This window comes from Lissotriton helveticus, chromosome 12 (assembly GCF_964261635.1).
Source record: "Lissotriton helveticus chromosome 12, aLisHel1.1, whole genome shotgun sequence".
Lineage (NCBI taxonomy): Eukaryota > Metazoa > Chordata > Amphibia > Caudata > Salamandridae > Lissotriton > Lissotriton helveticus.
Genome location: NC_136073.1, coordinates 611,162,998 through 611,186,870, shown reverse-complemented (window position 1 = coordinate 611,186,870; position 23,873 = coordinate 611,162,998). Strand labels below are relative to the sequence as shown.

Here is a 23,873-nt window from a genome sequence, read left to right as displayed (position 1 = left end):
CCTGGTGAGCAGTAGCTTTACTACAGTGATCTAATGTGCAACTAGAGTGCTAACATTCAGAATTTATGGCAAATGTGTGACACATCTGAATGCCTTCTTGATGGAACCAAAGTAAACAAGCATTGAAAATGCAATAGATCTCGCCCTCGTTTAAGTTAAAGCCATTCTGTTTGTAATGAGGTGGCATTTTAGCTTTGCTTTTATTAGTGTTTTTTCAACTTTCATGTAAATAACATGCATCTGTATGCATATAAGTATATGTATGCATGCATTTATGTTTGTATTTATATAGATATACAGATGATATATGTTTATATATGTATGTATATATATATATATTCACTGAAAAAACCATAGGTTATAGACCATATATAGTTAGGAATTAGCATTTACAAAACCTTGAAAATTCACTGAAAAAACCATAGGTTATAGACCATATATAGTTAGGAATTAGCATTTACAAAACCTTGAAAATTCACTGAAAAAACCATAGGTTATAGACCATATATAGTTAGGAATTCGCATTTACAAAACCTTATTTTACTCACACAAAACCATTGAAATTCCATATATAGTTAGTTGCACTAACTATATATCGCGCACCCGCAATCCACTGCTGATGATGTCACATATTACATCATTCATGACATGGTCAGTGACATCACTGATGACATCACTGATGACATCTCAAATGACATCACTGATGACATCACTGATGACAACATCCAGTGACTGTATGTTTCTGTAAAGTTAAAATATGTCTTACATATTGAAGAATGAGTGGATGTATAAGTGTCTGGATGAAGGATTTAGTAGGTGCATGACTGACTGTATGAGTGAGTGATTAAATGTGTCTCACTGAGTGCATGGGTTAGTGACTAAACTGTCTTAATTTGTGCATCATTATGTCTGTTGTTCTGTAAACTGTTGCATGTGTTGATAAGTAGCTATATGAGTAACTATATGGGTTATTGATTGGTTGCCCAAGTATTTGTATGGGAGACTGAGTGTGTGTGTGGGTGGCTGGGAGGTGTATGACTCTGTGCATAGATGTGTGAGCAGTTGATTCACTAGATGTATGGTTTCAAAAGTGCATGTGGAAACAGCTGTATGGGCGGTTGACTGTGTGCATGAGTGTATTGGTGAGTGAATGGATATCTCAGTGCTACATGTCAAAGTAAGTACATATGTAAAACACAGTACATGTGAGAGTTGACATATATAAATAACTGTGCATAAGAGCCAGTGAATGTGTGAGTGGCGGTATGGATCATTGTGAACTTGTATCAGGGATTGTATAAGAGAGTAAATATGTGTTAGTATATGTTTGAATAAGTAAAGTTTGTATAACTGTATAGTTGAGGAAATGGAGATGTGATTGATTCTTTGCATGACTGACTAGGTGTGTGAGTAACTCCATGGATGAGTGACAGTCTGTGAGTGTCTGTTTACACTGATTGTATCTAAGGTTATATTAGAGTCTGAAGAGGTTCATCGTATTATCACATGAATGATATCATCAGTGATGTGATCAGTAATGTCAAATGAGATGTCATCAGTGATGTCATCAGTGATGTCATTTGAGATGTCATCAGTGATGTCATTTGAGATGTCATCAGTGATGTCATCAGTGATGTCACTGACCATGTCATGAATGATGTAATATGTGACATCATCAGCAGTGGATTGCGGGTGCGCGATATATAGTTAGTGCAACTAACTATATATGGAATTTCAATGGTTTTGTGTGAGTAAAATAAGGTTTTGTAAATGCGAATTCCTAACTATATATGGTCTATAACCTATGGTTTTTTCAGTGAATTTTCAAGGTTTTGTAAATGCTAATTCCTAACTATATATGGTCTATAACCTATGGTTTTTTCAGTGAATATATATATATATATATGTATAAAATTCACAGAAAAAACCATAGGTTATAGACCATATATAGTTAGGAATTAGCATTTACAAAACCTTGAAAATTCACTGAAAAAACCATAGGTTATAGACCATATATAGTTAGGAATTAGCATTTACAAAACCTTGAAAATTCACTGAAAAAACCATTGGTTATAGACCATATATCGTTAGGAATTAGCATTTAAAAAACCTTATTTTACTCACACAAAACCATTGAAATTCCATATATAGTTAGTTGCACTAACTATATATCGCGCACCCGCAATCCACTGCTGATGATGTCACATATTACATCATTCATGACATGGTCAGTGACATCACTGATGACATCACTGATGACATCTCAAATGACATCACTGATGACATCACTGATGACAACATCCAGTGACTGTATGTTTCTGTAAAGTTAAAATGTGTCTTACATATTGAAGAATGAGTGGAAGTATAAGTGTCTGGACAAAGGATTTAGTAGGTGCATGACTGAATGTATGAGTGAGTGATTAAATATGTCTCACTGAGTGCATGGGTTACTGACTAAAGTGTCTTAATTTGTGCATCATTATGTCTGTTGTTCTGTAAACTGCTGCATGTGTTGATCAGTAGCTATATGATTAACTATATGGGTTACTGATTGATTGTCCAAGTATTTGTATGGGAGACTGAGTGTGTGTGTGGCTGGCTGGGAGGTGTGTGACTCTGTGCAGATCAATGTGTACTTGTATCAATGATTGTATAACAAGGTAAGTATGTGTTAGTATATGTTTGAAAATGTAAGGTGCTCTATGTTTAACTGTATAGACAAGAAAATGGAAGTGTCATTGATTCTTTACAGGACTGACTAGGTGTGTGAGTAACTCCATGGATGAGTGGCAGACTGTGAGTGTCTGTATAGGTGTATGAGTGCATATGATAGTGTTGTAAAGATGAGTGATTGTATGTATGAATGATTGTATGGGTGAATGAGTGAAGGTGTGTGTAGACGTAGGAATCAGTGAGTGCGTATGTAGTAACTAGTATTGGTGTGTCAATGGTTTCAAAAATTATATTCTGTATTTAACACTGGGTGAAACAGAGGTTATATTAAAATGTGAGGAGATGCATTGTATTGTCACATGAATGATATCATCAGTGATGTGGTCATTGATGTCAAATGAGATGTCATCAGTGATGTCATCAGTGATGTCATTTGAGATGTCATCAGTGATGTCACTGACCATGTCATGAATGATGTAATATGTGACATCATCAGCAGTGGATTGCGGGTGCGCGATATATAGTTAGTGCAACTAACTATATATGGAATTTCAATGGTTTTGTGTGAGTAAAATAAGGTTTTTTAAATGCTAATTCCTAACGATATATGGTCTATAACCAATGGTTTTTTCAGTGAATTTTCAAGGTTTTGTAAATGCTAATTCCTAACTATATATGGTCTATAACCTATGGTTTTTTCAGTGAATTTTCAAGGTTTTGTAAATGCTAATTCCTAACTATATATGGTCTATAACCTATGGTTTTTTCTGTGAATTTCATTGTTTTTTTAACAGCTAATATCTGTAGCTGTAAAATGTATTCTTCTTTAAATCCAAAAATATATTTTATATGTTTATGAATAATTTTTTTTTTTAATATTTTTTTTTCTTCGTTCCCGCTTCGCGAATCGGGAAGCTTCCCGTTAGCTGACCTTGATGCCGCGAAATAGACCGCGAGCCGGTAAACGTTTCTTTACCGCAAGTGCCGCGTTAGAAAACAACATCGTGACGCCTCCCGTCCGCATGACGTTTCACGTTGTCGCGTGATACGTCATATGACGTGCTACGTTAGCGAACTGGTACGCGAAGCGAGTCGCAAAGCGCAGGTTTCTGGAAGCAAACCGGGAGGCCCTGCAAAGCGCTTAACGTAAACACAGCAAGTCATGTGACTTGGTAATAACACTTTTCATTGGTTCATTTCACTTTTGGTTTCCTAATGATGTAAGACTAGGTCATATAATCTAAAATGAACACTTTTGATTGGTTGAGAACTCTTGTTTTTCCCAAATGATGAAAATCCCTCCTTCTTTCCTCACTCTGACTTTCATCATTGTGAGAGAAAGACCCTTTGTGATCACTGAGCAATGGCTTCTTTAGTAGCTTCAGCTGGTGCTTCCCCACCACCTCCACCACCTCCAAGGAAGAGTGGACCACCTGCTCAAGTTATACTTCAACAAGAAGAGGAAGAAGAGGAACAGAACGACGAGCACGAAGAGAGGCAGTTTTTGCCTGAGCAGCCCAGGACGTCTCACCGGAAAGAAAACTTCATTTGGCAATTTTTTAAAATTCCCAAAGGTCAGAAAAAAGTAAATGCAAGATACGTAACTTGCCTTATATGTCAAGATAGACTGTCCAGAGGGACCGACAAAAAATACAGTTTCGGAAACTACACAATGCATCGCCATATGACTAGGTGGCATCCTAACAACTACAGTGCTGCACAGTTTCGGAACGACCTAGATAATCTCCCTATTATGGCCAGAAGATCTGTTGTACCGGAAGTAACGGGACCAGAGGGCAGGGAGATGGTGCCAAATATACAAATGAGATTTGGTGAAGTAAAACACACCTGCGTATATTGCGATGGATTCATTTCCTACGGAGAAAGAAGCATCACTCTGATCAACAGAGCTATTGACTATCATATGCAAGTTTGTACGAAACGCCCAAAATAATAAATACTTCTTTTTTTGTTTTGTTGCTCCTGTTGAGCCCTTTACAATGAATCGTTTTCATTGCCCCCTCCAAGAAAAACCCAAAAAAATATAAAACTGTTCAGAAAAATTCAAAAAAAGTAAAAAAATGTTCCGAAAAATAATAAAAAAAATATAAAACAACAAAAACAATAAAAAAAAAGTTCTTTTCAGAACTACCTCCCCGTTATTAAAAAATTGGTACAATATTTGGAACTGTGCCAACCTCTATTTCTCTTAGTTCGCTTCCCAGTTCGCTCGCCGGTACGCGAACCGGAAGCGAACCAAAAACAGTAAGTATAAGGGAAGGAAACAGACACTTATGTTAAAAGAAAGACAGCTATAGGGGAGTAAACTAGAGATACTATTACCCGTAATCCACTGCTGATGATGTCACATATTACATCATTCATGACATGCTCAGTGACATCATCAGCAGAGGATTGCGGGTTTTTTGGCAACGTGCCTTATCCACGGTTTAATAACGCTGCCTTTTGCTTTATATAAGTTTTCAAATTGTATGAAATATATACCAATAGGTCGTTATGAACCTTTAGGTAGTGCTTTTCTTCATGAGGTCTGGTCGCTTCCATACACATACAGATGTTTCAAAGATGATCAAGAAGTTTATCTGAATGGAGAGGAATGCACTGAGACGCCAGATCATTCACTAATGTGTAGGCACATACAGTTACACGGTTCATGCAACAAACACCGACCAAATATGGCTTGCGTGTTGCAAGGCACGCCAGTTCCTGCTATCATCCCCACGTTCAAGTTGTTGGAAAATGGTAGTTATTTGATGCTCAATAATGAAGATTGTTCTGAGTTAATTAAAAGTATTCCTTTTATCGTAACAGTAAGTGAACGGGTTATTTGCTGCAGAAATGTTCTATTTCCTCCCACACATGAACATAGGGAGTTTTCAATCTGGCCACAAATACCAACCTTGGGAGAGATTTCAACGGCATGGCAAGAATAAGAGCTCTTTTGTCTCAGAGAGAGGTGGCCTTGAGTTCGGCCCGTGAAACTTTCGTGCTTCACATAGCGAACACCCGTACAGAGGTGCAGACCCTTTTCAATTCAGATTTGCCTTTCAATTTCAGCAAGATGGTTCCGACTATCTTTAACGCATCCTCCACAAAGGCCCTGGCGCACTTTTTTAAAGTTGTTACCAGTGGTCTCGTGACTTCATTTGAGAAAATCTTTGGAGTCATCCCTGCTTCCTTTCATTCTATTTTCTCCACTCTGGTTCGTGGATTGGCATTTTTACTTGCATTACCAGCGGACGCTCTTGTGCTTTTTTACATTTTTAAATATGGATGTCCCTCCTATGCAACCTCCCACCCTGCAGCTGCTGACACTGTTCCGCAATCGCATGCTAGAATATTATGGCACAATGCCGTTGGCGATATTAAGCACGGCATATGGATTATCTTTTCGATTCTCCTACTTCACCTGTGTCCAGCCTGTATTTCACTGCCTGACCTGTGATTTCGATTGGGCCATTGATTTGTGTCTCTGCGGACCGGTTTCTCCTGACGTCGACTTTAATCAGCTGATGACTCCTATCATTACTCACGAGTTGGTTTGTCCTGGCGAAAGGATTATGGCTGTGGCATTGATGCATGGACTACTTGGTCCCTGGAATTTACTGGCGGCAGCACAGTCTTTCTTGGAACAGAGCTTTCTTGAAAACCCACCGAGCTGTCCTCTGATGGTGATAGAGGATCCGGTGCTGGGAGAGCACGTATGTTCTTTTCCGCTTTTAAATTGGATGGCTGAACTGTTTTCGGATGAAGACGGTGACTTCCTATTGGAGGCTGTTGCAGCTTATTTTGCATACACAGTTATGTCATAGACCTTTTTCATGTTTGATATGCTGAGTACTAGCATTTCATTGACAATTCATTGACTTATTTGTCAAGTTTTTATTATTTACCTTGCCTATTGGCTTAAGACTCGATAAAGTACTTGGCTGTTTTATTTTTCTTTAGCATTAAATTTTCCTAGTTTTTAATGCTTTACCTTGCGGACCGTCCACATATAAACTTGCAATCTGCTCTCATGAGATGGCACTTCTATTATCTTATTCAGTTTGTTTCCGGATCATGGGGAGGTGTCATCTAGGTCCTGGATATCTTTACACCGTGTTAAGTTAGCATGGGCTCATTACCGGTTTAAACGCCATTTTTCCTTTTTTGCAACTTCTACACACGACACTTAGTTGTTGCTTTAGCTTTCCACCTAGTAGTTCATCGTGGTTTACATGAGAATAATATGTTATTGCTCTACTATCTGCTTTGCTTGTTAAACTATATCTGTACAGCGAGTGCTAAAGTTTCAAGAACAACACGATACAGAATTGTTATGAGGTCTGATCTCCACGACTTCATACTCATAACATAAGTGCAACTTCTGCCAATTCTGGGCATGAGGCGGGTTTTATATTGCTTTGCCGAACACACATACACAACAGTTGATGCGGTTCACATGAAGAGAGAGCTGGTGTATGCTGATGTGATTCCTTCAAATCTAAGACACTAAAGTATGGGCACGCCCTAAACCAACACAAAGAGACCTTCTTAGCAAATAATATAATATGTGTATTAGGGAGGGTGAGATATAAGCAGCCGCGGGCCGTGGAGGGAGTTACGGTGAGGCAGGGAGGCGGGGAGGGGGAGAAGCAGGGTGGAGCCCTCTCTACCTTGCCCCTCCCCCTCCCCGCCTCCCTGCCCCACCGTAACTCCCTCCACGGCCCGCGGCTGCTTATAAGTGTTGCTAACTCTTATTCATTTACAGCATGTTAACATACTATCACCATTCCCTTTTTATGTACTAGTAACTATGCTGGTAATTTTGCTACTGATAATATGTGTACTTGTATTATCTAAGATACTACGCCTGAGAAGACGGCATTAGTAAATAAACATTTCAAATACACATGTGTTCTTCTTAACTCCATGTTCTGGTTTCTAAGAAATATATAACGACCGACTGTTCATGAGTTCCACGTATCCTGAGGTACTATAAGTTCATATTCTGGATTGTCTAAACATTGAGAGTTTGTTATATCCAATGTGACACTGTACCTAGCTTGCTAAGGAGTTTTTGATTACTAACGTGAGTTTTGGGACACCCTAATTCGCCGAGGTTCCAATCCTCTGTCCACAGTTCTGTGTGAGAACAGAAACCCTGCGACAGGGGCACCCCCGACCCTTGCTGGAGCTTCATCACACTTGCGATACAACTCCAGCAATGCGCCACCTTTACGGCACAGATACATCACGCATCTGTGCTGTTTTTGCCCCATGATGCGCCGCATTGTAAATGCAGCACACCATAGGTGACGGAACAGCGGCACAGAATGACTAACACATCCCTGGTGATGCGCCAGTCATCATAAATGTATCCCTATGCTTCTTATCTTGTTAGAGATGAACCGCCATATGTATCATCAAAGTTTTTTGCATTTCCTAAATAGCGAACTTTAAGGAATAAATAGCGATTCTTTACCATTCCTAGTTTGCGATTAGCTATTTGCTAATTACAAATTACCCATTCATTTCCTTCATTTCCATAGGGCGGTTGGACTCACTTTTAGCTCGAACGGCTGAATGGATTTCCACGAAACTTGGCAAAATTGTAGGGACTGGTAGCCCGATGTGCCTTTGCTATGTCTCAAGATATATGCTCCAGTGGTTTTTACGAAAATTAACTTTGAAAAATATATATTGGGCTACATTGGCCTATATATATGTTGGAGCCCAAATGTAGCCCAATGTAGCCCAATGTAGCCCAAAGATGGCCGCCAGACACACAAAAAAACAAATGTAGCCCAAATATCAGCCAGATGTAGCCCAACTATAGCCCAGTGACAGAATGACCAATCAGCTTCGCAAACCTCCGTTACGCGAAGCGGAGCGCTGTTACAGATATATATCTTTTTTTGAACGTTAATTTCTCAAAATCCACTGGAGCACATATATTGAGACCTAGCAAAGGCACATCGGGCTACCAGTCCCTAATATTTTGCCAAGTTTCGTGCAAATCCATTCAGCCGTTCGATTATTATTATTATTATTTTTTTTTGCCCCGCGGGGCCCTTTTAAAACCTCCACATCAAACCTAGGGGGTCAGCGAGGATCTACTATGCCCCCTTATAGTTATTTCCCCCTTTGTTTTGACCTCCTCTTGTCTCTCGATCCTACCGAGAGACAAGATGGCGGCCGCTACGGACTGTTTGGAATGTTGACAGACGCCGGAGAACCAATCAGCTTCGCTTCACAAAGCTCCGTTGCGCGAAAAGTACGCGTCCTGGGCCGCTGCCCAGTCCGCTGTTACAGATGTATATCTTTTTTTAAACGTTAATTTCTCAAAATCCACTGGAGCACATATATTGAGACCTACAAAAGGCACATCGGGCTACCAGTCCCTACAATTTTGCCAAGTTTCGTGCAAATCCATTCAGCCGTTCGGGCTAAAAGTGAGGCCAACCGCCCTATGGAAATTAACATGGGAAAAACGCGTTTTGGGACCCCCCTTTTTTCTCGGCCCCCCCTTGACGAACCCCCCCATAATTTTCAGGGGCTGCTCAGAAACAAAATGTGCCATTTCCCTGAAAATTTCAGCCAATTCCGTCCACAAACGCCAAAGTTATTAGACATAGAATTTTCAAAAATCCCATAGGGAAAAAATCCTAACTATATATACCTACTGGCGACCGCCAGTAGGTAATATGTATATATATATATATATGTATATATATATGGTTAATGCAGTCCAAAAGCTGTAAGAATAGCCCAAGTGGGTGCTGTTGGGGGCCACACTGAATGATAAAACCCAAGTGGGTCCATGTTGAAGAGAGGGCACAGCACCCGGGGCTTTACGTATCCTCCTGTAATCGAGTGCTGATGTCCCAGTGCAAGCCAGGGTTTTACAAACTTCGCAGGAATGCAAACTGCAGCAGGGCAATCCTGCGTCTTGGACCAAGCCGCATTACATCCGTAAACCAAAATTGCCCATAGTGGGAGCGCCCTCACGCCAGCATACCTTCCTAATGCAGGATCAACCACAGGTACCAGCCCTTTACCTCAACCATGGCCAAAGGCTCGATGCGTTTCGAAATTTGTTCCCTTTTTCAAGAGCAAATCAGAATAAGGACGCCAACAGCGTGGTTTTGGAACACCTGCTTTTTATTCAAAATAGAGTCCCGCCATTTCTTGCAGGATTTCTCTCGCCTTGCACACTGCAAGGCATCCTGGTTAATGCAGTCCAAAAGCCATAAGTATAGCCCAAGTGGGTGCTGTTGGGGGCCACACTGAATGATAACACCCAAGTGGGTCCATGTTGAAGAGGACACAGCACCCGCAGCTTTACTTATCCTCCTGTAATCGAGTGCTGATGTCCCAATGCGAGCCGAGGTTTTCCAACTTCGCAGGTCTGCAAACTGCAGCTGGGCAATCCCGCGACTTGAACCAAGCCGCATTACATCCGTACACTAAAGTTGCCCATAGTGGGAGAGCCTTCACGCCAGCATATTCTCATAATGCAGGATCAGCCACAGGTACCAGCCGTTTACCTCAACCATGGCCAAAGGCTTGACGCGTTTCAAAATTTCTTCCTTTTTCAAGAGCCAATCAGAATAAGGACGCCAACAGCATGGTTTTGGAACACCTGCTTTTAATTCAAAATAGAGTCCCGCCCTTTCTTGCAGGATTTCTCTCGCCTTGCACACCGCAAGGCATCCTGGTTAATGCAGTCCAAAAGCCGTAAGTATAGCCCAAGTGGGTGCTGTTGGGGGCCACAATGAATGATAAAACCCAAGTGGATCCATGTTGACGAGGGCACAGCACCCGCGGCTTTATGTACCCTCCTGTAATCGAGTGCTGATGTCCCAATTCGAGCCAGGGTTTTCCGACTTCGCAGGTATGCAAACTGCAGCGGGGCAATCCCGCAACTTGGACTAAGCTGCATTACATCCATACACCAAAGTTGCCCATAGTGGGAGAACCCTCACGGCAGCATACTCTCATAATGCAGGATCAGCCACACGTACCAGCCCTTTACCTCAACTATGGCCAAAGGCTCGATGCATTTCGAAATTTCTTCCTTATTCAAGAGCCAATCAGAATAAGGACGCCAACAGCGTGGTTTTGGAACACCTGCTTTTTATTCAAAAAAGAGTCCTGCCCTTTCTAGCAGGATTTCACTCGCCTTGCACACCGCAAGGCATCCTGGTTAATGCAGTCCAAAAGCCGTAAGTATAGCCCAAGTGGGTGCTGTTGGGGGCCACACTAAATATATATATGTATTCACTGAAAAAAACATAGTTTTCAGGCACGTTATAGTTAGAAATTAGCATTTAAAAAAACGTAGAAATTCACTGAAAAAACCATAGGTTTCAGGCACGTTATAGTTAGTTGGACATTTCACTCGTACAAAACAATAGAAATTCCTCCGTAATAGTTAGTTCTGCTAACTATAACTCCCACCCCCGCAATGCACTGCTGATGATGTCACATATTACATCATTCATTACATGGTCAGTGACATCACTGATGACACGGGAAGCCACTAAGATGCAGCTCCCCTTGTGAAAAAGCTATCTGCTTTGGTATTTGGAAGAGAGAGCAGGTCTCCTGCTCTCTCTTCCAAATACCAAAGCACAGTTTGCTATGACAGGGTGGGAGCCGCAAATTGCAGTGTCCCGGGGGTGGGCACCCCGGGACACTGCAGGAGCGGCCCTGGGGGTGGCGGTCCCCAGGGCCATGACAAGGCTCCAGGAGGGGGGCCGCGCGGCCGCCTTCCCACCATTTACGAAGCCCCAGGGGGTGGTGGTCCTCGGGGCTTGGGGGTCCGTCACGGACCCCCTAATTATAATATTTAGACCCCCGGGGAGGTGGTGGTCCCCGGGGCGTGTGGGTGATTCAAGCGACCCCACACAGGTTCTTTTTTATATAAAAGAAAACATGCCCCGGGCGTGGCGGCCCCTGGGGCTGCAGGGGGACCATGAGCCCCCGCAAATATTTTAGATAAGCCCCAGGGGGTGGTGGTCCCCGGGGCTTGGGGGGCCTTTAAGCCCCCCCACCCATTTAAATAAAAAGCCCCAGGGGGTGGCGGTCCCCGGGGCTTGGGTGGGCCTTTGCGCCCCCTAACCATCTATTTTAGAAGCCCCAGGGGTGACGGTCCCCGGGGCTGGGGTGGGCTGTGAGCCCCCCGCAAATATTATCAGAAAGCCCCGGGGTGGCGGTCCCCGGGGCTTGGGGGGGCCTTTGCGCCCCCTAACCATTTCTTTTAGAAGCCCCAGGGGGTGGCAGTCCCCGGGGCTGGGGGGGTCTTTGCGCCCCCTAACCATCTATTTTAGAAGCCCCAGGGGTGACGGTCCCCGGGGCTGGGGTGGGCTGTGAGCCCCCCGCAAATATTATCAGAAAGCCCCGGGGTGGCGGTCCCCGGGGCTTGGGGGGGCCTTTGCGCCCCCTAACCATTTCTTTTAGAAGCCCCAGGGGGTGGCAGTCCCCGGGGCTGGGGGGGTCCCCATTCCCATAAAAAATCTTGGCCCACCCGTGGACTAAATACTAACGAAGCGCTTCGTTTTTTTTACATTTCGGCCGGATCCGCGCACCCAGCGCGGATTTTGTTGATTTATTTTTTAAATGATGATACATCTGCCGTGTGGATTCCTCACCTTGTGAATATCCACTTGCGTCAGCAACATTCGGAAATTCTTTTTGTAGCCTCGCGCCGACGTGGACTTTGACGTCATAGAGACACGGCATCACACGCGACTCCGCTGACGTCACCGACGCCTACAATAGGCCCACGCCGGAGTGATGACATCAGTTCCCATTTTTCCGCGTCGTCAACGCTAACGGTTTCGGGATACTCTGTAGCTTTTAGTACCTCTGTTACTTTTCTCTTTGTTTCTTTGTTCTCTTACCTCTTTGTCTCCTTATAATGTCGACAAAGAAGACTGGATTTAAGCCCTGCAGAGAGTGCGGGAAAATGATGTCCGTTACGGACCCACACCAGGACTGTATTTGGTGTTTAAGCTCCGACCACGACGTGGATGGATGTTCGTCGTGTCAAAAAATGAACCCAAAGGCCCTGCGAGAGAGGGAGACCAAACTTCTTGTGGCGAAGCTGAAGGCCGATAAAGGAAAGAAGTCTTCGAAATCCTGCTCGAGGAAGTCGAGGTCAAGATCAAGGTCTCGAGAGGCATCGGCTTCGAAGTCCTCGTCAGATCATGCTTCGAGGTCGCATAAGGAGCACAAGAAAAGGAGGCATGAGTCTCGACGTCATTCAGGATCATGCGGGTCCGGTGTGGGGTCGCTTACCCATTTTCTACTGGATTGGGAATCGGTTACATCAGATCTTTGCATTCTCAATCTCGTAGAAAATGGGTATGCCCTTCCCTTTCGGGAATTCCCTCCCAATTACCCTCCTTGCCAGGGGTTTTGCTCAGAGGAACATCTGTTGCTCCTACAGGAGGAAGTTCAGACTCTGTTAAGAAAGGGTGCGATAGAGGTGGTCCCAGATCAGGAAAGGGGTCAGGGTTGCTACTCCCGGTATTTCCTGATTCCCAAGAAGGATGGCAGACTTCGTCCAATCCTGGATCTCAGGATCTTGAATCTTTATCTGAAACAAGAGAAATTCAAGATGCTCACCCTTGCTCAGGTTCTTCAGGCGCTGCTGGAAGAAGACTGGATGGTGTCGCTCGACTTGCAGGATGCGTACTTTCACATCCCCATCCTGAAGTCGCACAGGAAGTATCTCCGTTTTACGGTGGGATCGCAGCACTATCAGTTTGCGGTCCTTCCGTTTGGGCTTACTACTGCGCCTCAAGTCTTCACCAAGGTGATGGCAGTGCTGGCGGCGCATCTCAGAAGGTCAGGGATTCCTGTATTCCCTTATTTGGGCGACTGGCTGATCAAAGCAGAGTCGTCAGAGAGAGTGCTCCATCATCTGCGAGAGACAACCCAGTTGTTGTACAGGTTGGGTTTTTCGATAAATGTACCCAAGTCTCACCTGGTGCCCTCCCAGCGCAACCTGTTCATAGGTGCTGTACTGGACACAACTGTATGTCGTGCTTTCCCTCCTCCTCAAAGGATTCGCGACATACAGGAAATGATTCCTTTATTTTACAATGGAGCGGTCGTTCTAGTCCTGAAGGTCCTTCGCCTGCTCGGTCTGATGGCTTCATGCATTCTGTTGGTCAACCATGCACGCTGGCACATGAGGGCGCTCCAGTGGTGCCTCCGCAGGCAGTGGTATCAGCACAACGGGGATCTCAGGGAGTCAGTGAGGATCTCCAGAGAAGCTGCGGCGGATCTGTCTTGGTGGGGCGTGGAAGGCAACCTGCCTCAGGGGAAGCCTTTTTAACTGCCTCCTCCGGTGGCCACAGTAATAACGGATGCATCCACTCTTGGGTGGGGTGCTCATCTGGGGGATCTGGAGGTCAAGGGTCTTTGGTCTCCAGAGGAAAGGTTGCTTCACATCAACCTTCTAGAATTGCGGGCGATACGTTTGGCGCTCAAGGCCTTCCTCCCTTCCCTTCGCGGTCGTTCGGTCCAGCTCCTGACAGACAACACGACCGCGATGTGGTACATCAACAAACAGGGAGGAGTGGGGTCGCAGTGCCTCTGCAGAGAGGCTCTGCGTCTCTGGTTCTGGGTTCAGGACCATCAGATTTGTCTATGGCAAATCATCTGGCCAGGGTTCTGAACGTTCGTGCAGACAGTCTAAGTCGGCAGTTCTCTGCCGACCACGAGTGGAAGCTTCACCCGGAGGTGGTTCACGACATCTTTCAGATGTGGGGGACTCCTCGGGTGGACCTGTTCGCCACTCGCGAGAATGCTCACTGCCTGTCATTCTGCAGTCTCCAGTATCCGATGCAAGGAGCCTTGGGGGACGCATTTCAGTTGAGTTGGGGAAATCAACTCCTTTACGCGTTCCCTCCCATACCTTTGATTCCTGGGGTTCTGAGGAAGATTCGCCAATACCGGGCCCAAGTCATATTGGTCGCCCCGGACTGGCCAAGAAGGGTGTGGTATACAGATCTTGTCCACCTCTCCTTTCACCCGCCGCTCCGTCTCCCTCTCAGGGCAGACCTCCTCTCTCAGATGGAGGGGCAGGTTCTACACCCCCACCTCCAGACATTACACCTTCATGCTTGGAGATTGAACGGGGCAACCTGATTTCTTTTTCTCTCCCGCCTGACGTGGTGGATGTCATCTTGTCAGCCAGGCGTGACTCCACTAAGTCCATCTATTCTTATAGATGGTCAAAATTTGTTGCTTGGTGTGGGGAGAGATCTATAGACCCTTTGAGAGCCCATTTGTCTAATGTTCTCCAGTTTGCCCTTTCTCTGGCGCAGCAGGGTCTTGCTGTTGCCAGAGTGAAGGGCTATCTTTCAGCGCTGTCGGCATTTCTCTGCCTTCCTGACCAGCCATCTCTTTTTAAATCTCCTGTGATTTTAAGGTTTTTGAAGGGCCTCACAAATAAGTTCCCTCCTACTCCTTTTATTGTGCCTCAGTGGGACTTAAATCTTGTTTTGACCTTTTTGATGGGTGCTCCCTTTGAGCCTCTTCATAAATGTCCTATGAGGTTTTTGACTTAAGACAGTTTTCCTCGTTGCAATAACCTCGGCAAGGAGGGTAAGTGAGCTTCAAGCTCTTAGTTCCAAGCCCCCTTTCTTGACCATTCATGCTGATCGAATGGTTCTTAGGACCAGGGCTGCTTTTCTCCCTAAGGTGGTGACTCCCTTTCACCTAGGACAATCTATTACCCTTCCTACCTTTTATCCTCCCCACACCCTTCCAAGGAGGAGGAGAGGTTACACCGACTGGACCCTTAAAGGGCGGTGTCCTTTTACTTGGACAGATCTAAAGACTATCGTTTGGATGACCAGCTCTTAATTGGGTTTGCTGGCTGCAAAAGAGGAAGAGCGGTCCTTTAAAGAACTTTGTCAAGATGGATCGTCCTCTGTATAAAGATCTGCTACTCTTTGGCCGGTAAGTAACCACCAGAGGGTATAAGGGCTCATTCTACAAGAGCTAAGTCTTCAACCTCAGCATTGGCTAGAGGTGTTCCTGTAGTGGATATTTGTAGGGTGGCGACTTGGTCTTCCCTCCACACTTTCGCGAAGCATTACTGATTGGATTCCGAAGTGAGGAGGGACGGCCACTTTGCGCCCTCTGTCCTCCAGGATTTCCTGGTTTAGAAGAGTGGACGCCCTCCTCCGGGAGTGGGGACTGCTGTGGGACTCTATTCACAAGGTGAGGAATCCACACTGCAGATGTATCTATCAGAAGAACAAGTTACTTACCTTCGGTAACGCTTTTTCTGGTAGATACAATATCTGCCTGTGGATTCCTCACTGACCCACCCGCCTCCCCGTTGACCACTCTTCTATACCAGAGTTTCTGTAATGTATTATTTTATTGTCAAGGAGTGTTTATTTGAAATGTTTTGTTGTATTTGTTTCACACTGTGTGTGTTACCTTTATATTTGTACTGCGTATACTGTGTATATGTCTACTGTCATTGATCCGTCCGTGTGCCTCGAAGGCACGGAAAAAAGGGCAGAACTGATGTCATCACGCCGGCGTGGGCCTATTGTAGGCGTCGGTGACGTCAGCGGAGTCGCGTGCGATGCCATGTCTCTATGACGTCCAAGTCCACGTCGGCGCAAGGCTACAAAAAGAATTTCCGAATGTTGCTGACGCAAGGGGATATTCACAAGGTGAGGAATCCACAGGCAGATATTGTATCTACTAGAAAAAGCGTTACCGAAGGTAAGTAACTTGTTCTTTTGGTCCTGGGGGTCCTTCGGGGAGTGGGACCGCCTGAGCAGGCCTAGGGGGTCAGGGTGTTTCTACCCTGCCCCCTTTTCTTGTTTTTTGCGCTAGTTTTACTGATTTCTTGTGCCTTGGTTCTACCGAGGCACAAGATGGCTGCCAGCACTTCCTGGTTTGGAGTGTTGACAGCCAATTACCATAAAGCTTGTCATCTGGAGGGTGCGTGGATCATTCGCAGCCATAGATATCAAAACTTTTTTCATTTTGAATTTCTCAGGAACTACTAAACGGATTTACACCATTTAACAAAAAGGGTTCTTTTTGAACCAAGGGCTACCTTTTTGGTAAATTTGGTGTAATTCCGTTCAGCAGTTCGGGCTGTAGCTGTGTCTAAAGTTTCCTATGGAAAATTGCATGTGAAAAACACGTTTTGGGCCCCCCCTTTTTTCTCGGCCCCTGCTTGCCGAATCACCCTGAAACTTTCAAGATTGGAGTTGACCGGAGCGGGCCATAAGTTTTGAAAATTCGTCAACCGGCGCCAAAGTTATTGCGAATAGAATGTTGTGGATTTCCTATGGAAAATAGGTCCTAACTATAACTACCTACTGGCAACCGCCAGTAGGTAATATATATAACCAAAGCAGAATCAGCTAAAATGTTTTTTTTTTTTTTAATGAAGCGCTTAGATTTCGCGGTGCTATACCCTTAATTCATATATTTTTGGCCCTTCCCAGTCACAGGCCTTTGGCCTATCCACGCAAGTGAGGTATCATTTTCCTCAGGAGAACAAGGGAAACGCTGGGTGGTAGGACGTTTGTGCTGGCATGGTGATCCTGCACAAATATGTGTGGAAAAAGTGATTTTTTCAGCAAAATTTGAGGTTTGCAGGGGATTCTGGGTAGGAAAACGTTGGGGAGCCACGCAAGCCATACCTCACTGGACTCCCCAGGGTGTCTAGTTTTCAGAAATGAATGGGTTTGGTAGGTTTCCCTAGATGGCCATGAGCCTGGGCCAAAGCCCCAGGTGCCCCACTGCAAAACCAGGTCATTTTATGATAGGTCATTTTGAAGTCTTCACAATACATTTAGGGCCCTTGCCTGTCGTGGGTACTTGACCCACCTACACGACTGAAGAACCATTTTTATCGGGAGACCTAGGGGAACGCTGGGTGGTATGAAATTTGGGTCAGCCTGGTGATCCTATAACTTTCCCACACAAAAATGTGGCCTAAATTAGATTTTTTCAGGAAAATCTGAGGTTTGCAGGGGATTCGGTGTGCCATACCTCCCTGGACTGCTCCAGGTCTCTAGTTTTCAGAAATGTGTGGGTTTGGTAGGTTTCCTTAGATGGCCGCCGAGCCCTGGCTAAAATCCCAGGAGACCCCTCCTTGCAAAACCAGATTGTTTTGTGATAGGTCATTTTGATGTCTCCACAATATGTTTTGGGCCCTTGCCTGTCGCAGGTACTTGGCACACCCACAAGAGTGAGGTACCATTTTTATCGGGAAACCTGAGGGAATGCTGGGTGGAAGGAAATTTGGGTCAGCTCAGTGATCCCACAACTTTTCCACACAGAAATTTGAGAAAAATGTGATTTTTGTCATCAAAATGTGAGGTTTACAGGGGATTCTGAGTAGGAAAGCTTTAGGGGGTAAAAGCAAGCTATACCTCCCTGGACTTCCCCGGGTGTCTAGTTTTCAGAAATATATGGGCTTGGTAGGTTTCCTTAGATGGCTGCCGATCACGGGACCAAAAATGCAGATGGCCCCTATCTATCAGAAAACGACCTGGTTTTGCAAGGGGGGCACCTGCGCTTTTGGTCCCACGCTCGGAGGCTATCTGGGTAAATCTACAAAACCCAGCCATTTCTGAAAACTAGACACCCTGGGGAGTTCAGGGAGGTATGGCTTGCGTGGATCCCAAAATGTTTTCCTACCCAAAATTCCCTTCGAACCTCAAATTTAGCAAAATACATTGTTACGTGGGATCACCGCGCCAACACAAATGTCCTCCCACCATGGGGCCGATTCCGATTCAGGAAAAAACGCTCCGAATAGCCATTCGGAGCGTTTTTCCCGTACGAATCGTACCCTGCAATGTCCCTCGTACGTACGACGAAGTACGATTCGTACCAGGAGCCGTACTCTGTATGAGTCGTACAGAGACTGTACGACTCTAATCTCCGTACGATTCTCCCTCGGAAACTGCTGTACGCGACATCTGTACGGTCCGCGGCTGGTTTTTACGACCCAGCAAGTACGATTCGTGTCGGGTACGCACCGTATGACCCTTTTTCTATGGGAGCTGAAAACAGCCGTAAAAGCAGAGTTCGCGCCGAAACAGGTTTGGAACGCCCCCCCCCAGGTACGGTGCGTACCCCCCATGATCGCAGGGGTACGCACGTACCCCTGCGATCATGGGGTGTACGCACCGTACCCCATGTACGATGGGTGTACGAGCCATACCCCTGCGATCATGGGGTGTACGGACCGTACGGTGTGTATGTGTTTGTGTGCTTTTCCGTACGACTCGCCCTTACCTGACGCGGACTGTATGAATCGCGTCCTCATACCCCGGTCCGGATCGTACTCGTCGGGTCGTACGGCATGTGTACGAGTCGTACGGCATGTGTACGAGTCGTACGGTTCACGGTTTCAGCCTTGCAATACGTACGGATCGCGACGATTCGGACGGATTCACGGAATACGGATCGTACTACGCGACTCGGATGGACGGGTACGATTCGTAAGGAGAGGGCTCCGGATACAAATCGTACGGACATTTTTTATCCCGAATCGGAATCGACCCCCTAATGTTCCGCTTGGTCTCCCAATAAAAATGATACCTCACTCATGTGGGTGGGTCAAGGACCTGTGACAGGCAAGGGCCCTAAATTATTTTGGAGACTTCATAATCACCTATCATAAAACAGTAATTCGTAAAGAGAAGGAAGGTGCACCAGAACAGAGTCAGTGAGCTCTAAGTGTATCCCAAAAATATCCTTTATTGTACATACTTCAATAAAGAATATTTTGGGATACACTTGGAGCTCACTCACTCTGTTCTGGTGCACCTTCCTTCTCTTCACAAATTTATTTATCTGGTTTCCAGTGGCGTGGAAGTGAGGTGAACTACAGAAGTTGTTGCACAGACTTTCCAATCTTTTTCCCAATTTAGGAACTGAGATGCTGAACAGTGGTCAGCCTTATTTGTTTATTTATTTACCTTTCATAAAACAACCTGGTTTTGCGGGGGGCACCTGGGATTTTGGCCCCAGGCTCAGCGGCCATCTAGGGAAACCTACCAAACCCATGCATTTCTGAAAGCTAGACACCCTGGGGAGTCCATTGAGGTATGAATGTTAGATTATAGTAGTCCCATTACTTTCCAATGCTTACATCTCTTGGAGAAGGAAAATCTGATCATAAAAAAGCAGTATTGCTCTGTTACGATAGCAGCATTGGCCACATTGAAAATGAATCACGAGAAAATATGAAGGGAACACAGACCTCAACCAATGCTGGAAATCAAGATGGGTTTCCATTGTATTATGATACTCTTTCTTTGTAAAATTCTGTTTTTAGGATGGTGTAAACGAGCGCAAAAATGCAATGAAGGAAAAGGAGATGGTACGGAAAAAAAATGAAAAATTGAATGATTTGGAGGAGGAGGCCCAGCGGAGAGCACAGTACCTTTTGGAGCGGGCCAACAACATGCGGATGGAGCAAGAGGATGAAATCAAGAAACTTAATGAGGTGGGCCTCCCTTAGAATCACATCCTCTCTCTGATTAATACATTATCAAACTCTATTTATTACCAAAGCAGGCCAGTTCTTTTCCCCTCTTCCAGTTGTATTTCTCCCAGCTCTTTATCCTTGCACTCTGCATCAGATTTTACCTGCCCAACACTTAGCTAACGTTTTGTTTTGTGTGAGATATTGTCAACTAAATGGTTATCAGACGTGTGTGTGTTTTTTTTCATTAGCTTAATCTGTCAATGGAGGAATTAATTAAAACGTTCTTACTACTGTTTCTTAACCTGAAGAACCCTGGCTTGCTGGGCATTGGCGGCAACTTAATTACTACTTTTTAAAGTGTTGAATCCTTAGGATTAACTCTCAACACTTATCTGTCTGTTCACGCTTAGCATGCCATGCTGTCTACTTTGAGACTCAGTTATTGCACAATGTCCAACATCTTAGTTTATCTTAATGACTTCTGAATATTAGTTAATTCTCTTACACCCTTGACTGGCAATGGTGGCTAGTCTCTGACTTTATTCTTGCTCTCTCAACTCGTCTGCCATTTAAGTTGGTGGTTTTTCCACGTTGTCTTGTTATTGATCCTTGGCTTCCTTGAGAGGGTTGCTTGATTAAGATCTGCATAATTTTATTTTGCCTATTGTAACAGAAAGTTTCAGTTCTATTAAGGACATGGATGGGAGGATTATGCTGCATTTTCTCCACTTTTTTAGGCAAAATCTCTTTATTAATGTTTTTTGTTTTTCAAAACACAACTTCAACAGGTGACTGTTTTGTGACAGCATAACAACAGAGATGAAGTTTACAGAGTGCAGATTAGTTTGCAGATTGATAGGTAACAAAGCGTTTGAGATGTATTGTTACTCATTCTTACCAAAGCATAACATCAGATCATTTATGACATATCAGGTCACCATTCGTATAGTTATTGTAAGAGAATACGAAAAACAAAAGAAAAGGGGGGCCTGAGGAGGTTTTAAGGACCGGCGAGGGCACACTCCCCAAATACAGACTAAGAAATACACAAAGTGCCCTCGGGTCCAGAGTCGTACAAGGCATGATTGTGTGAACAATTCTCAGAAGAGGAGGGAGAATCCCTTTTCAGGACGGTTTCCCTCACACACCAAAGGTGTCATGCTTCATCATAGGGAAACCTCCTCGCGTCACGAGCCTAGTCGTGACGTGGGCTACGACCCCCTCGCTGCAAGGGAGGAGCTAAGGGATGTTTTTTTGTATACAAGATGGTCATAAAACCCTATGAGAGCGGAATGACAGAATATCGATGGACAGAAAATCGACCTACAGAAATATCAACGCAAAAATATCGAAGTCAAGAATATCGACATCCTATCTACATTATGGTAAGTACAAAAATATCGAAAAAATGATATTGATGTCAAAAGTGTCGTTGTTAAAAATATCGTTTCTTTTAGTTAAAAATAATGTAAAATAAAATAAATAATACTTATAATTAAAATAAACATAGTTAAAAATGTTTTAAAATGTTTAACAATTATTAGTAATATATATATAATGTAAAAATAAATTAAACATATACATATAATATATAATATATACTTACTAATACTTTTTAATAATTACTTTAATACTTTATTAAAAAGAATTATATCATATAAATTATAAATACATCTATACACATAAAACAATAATATAAACAAAATTAAATGAATATCTATAACACATTTAAAAAACATTTTTTTATTCTTTTTAATAGTAATTATATAATACATTAACTAAAATAATACAAAAAATATTATGTAGCAGATTTAATAAAATTACTATTCATACTCCAAACAGTGCAACAGTAGGAAAAGTGTTGGAAAGCGTAGGGGTTAAAATGACTATTCCCACTCCAGGGAGTGCAATAGTAGGAAAAGTGTTGGATAGCATTGGGGTAAAAATTACTATTCCCACTCCAGTAAGTGCACCAGTAGGGAAATTATTGGATAGCGTAGGGGTTAAAATTACTAATCCCACTCCAGTGAGTGCAACAGTCGGGAACGTTTTGGATAGTCTAGGGGTAAAATACTTATTAATTAAATAATTTTTGAAAATAAATAACATAAAAAATGAAATTAACTAAGAAATTAATAATAAATAACAATAACATAAAATTAATGTTTACTTAAATAAAATTAAATTACTTCCCACCCTATTCCCCCATAAACAAACAATCCGCTAAACATAAAAATAAATATAATTAATTTAATCATCAATTAATAAAAATGAATTACCAATGAATACATTAACAATAAATTAATTAACAACAAAAATAAATAGTAAATAATAATACATTAATTCTAATTAATATATTTATAAATTAATCAATTATAAAATGTAAGTACCAATTAATAATTAATTAACAATACATTAATTATCAATAACAATTAATAAAAAAATTAATAAATTTATGATAATTAAATTACTTCCCATCCTATTCCCCTATAAACACTCAACCTACTACACATAAAAAATAACATAATTATTTCATTATCAATTAATCAATTAATAAAATATAATTAACAATTAATAATTAATTAACCATTAATGAATTAACAATAACAATAAATATAACAAATAATAATGTAATTATAATTAATATGGTAAATTAATAAAAATTAATTACCAAATAAAAATTAATTAACAATACCTTAATAATCAATAACAAGAAATTAAAACATTATTGAATTATCATTACATTACTTCCCACCCTATTCCCCTATAAACCCACAACCCGCTCAGATACTAAAACGCAAAATTAACTTTTAAAAAATTACTAATTTCTAAACATTTAAAACATATATTTAAAAATGAGAAAACTACATTACAAAAAATGTTAAACATAAATATAAAATACATACCACTAATATAAATATCGAAATTATTCACAACAACATTTTTGCTAACGATATTACTTCCTTCGATATTAAAAAACTATATTACTTACCTTAAGGTCGATATTCTGGTCAACAATATTCTTGACATGGATAATCTGTCCCTACAATATAAAAAACTTGATATTACTGTATGTCGATATAAAAAAAAACGATATTTTGACTGCTCACCATGAGAGCATAGTGTGTGATAAAGGGAGTTCAGTGCTCGTTGAATAATGGTTAAAACTAGCTATAAGGTTAGCTTAACAGAGTTTATTGGTGCTACCTGGTGCTAGGATTAAAAACAAGTTGTGAGTAGTGCAACTGCCGACATTAGAGGCTGTTGTACTAAAATGAGATCGAAATGTTCCTGCCTCCTCCCTTGAGACGTGCAGCCACGTCTCAAGGGAGGAGGCAGGAGGCCCAGTGGTACTCACCCAGGAGTGGGCATAGTGGCAGAGCTGTGGACTCTTCAGTGAGTGTTTAAAAAAAGACTGGGTTCATGAAATCATGTGGACATAGTCTATGTGTAGGAGAGCAAATCAGGATGGGGATTAGGCAAGTGATAAGGTATGTCATCATTGAGCCAAATTCCGGAATGTGCCCAGCCTAAACACCCATCTTTGCTCGATACACAGCAATCTCTTTTTTAAGTTAGGTATTTTCGTGTAGAGGTGGGGGTGTGTTCATTATTGTCCATCTCAGAGTGTCTGCCTGGTGATTCTTTTCTAGGAAATGTTTGGTCAGTTTAGTGTTTTTTTTTGGCACATCTG

General features: G+C 43.0%; 1 protein-coding gene across 1 annotated transcript in view; it reads left to right on the top strand.

The window, feature by feature from the left end:
* CFAP45 (cilia and flagella associated protein 45) overlaps positions 1–23,873 on the top strand; it is a 523,391-nt gene that overhangs the window by 210,513 nt on the left and 289,005 nt on the right. Inside the window, exon 5 of the mRNA XM_078668990.1 lies at positions 20,027–20,197. Within this exon, the coding sequence (XP_078525116.1) occupies positions 20,027–20,197 (171 nt within the window). The remainder of the gene's footprint in view (positions 1–20,026; positions 20,198–23,873) is intronic.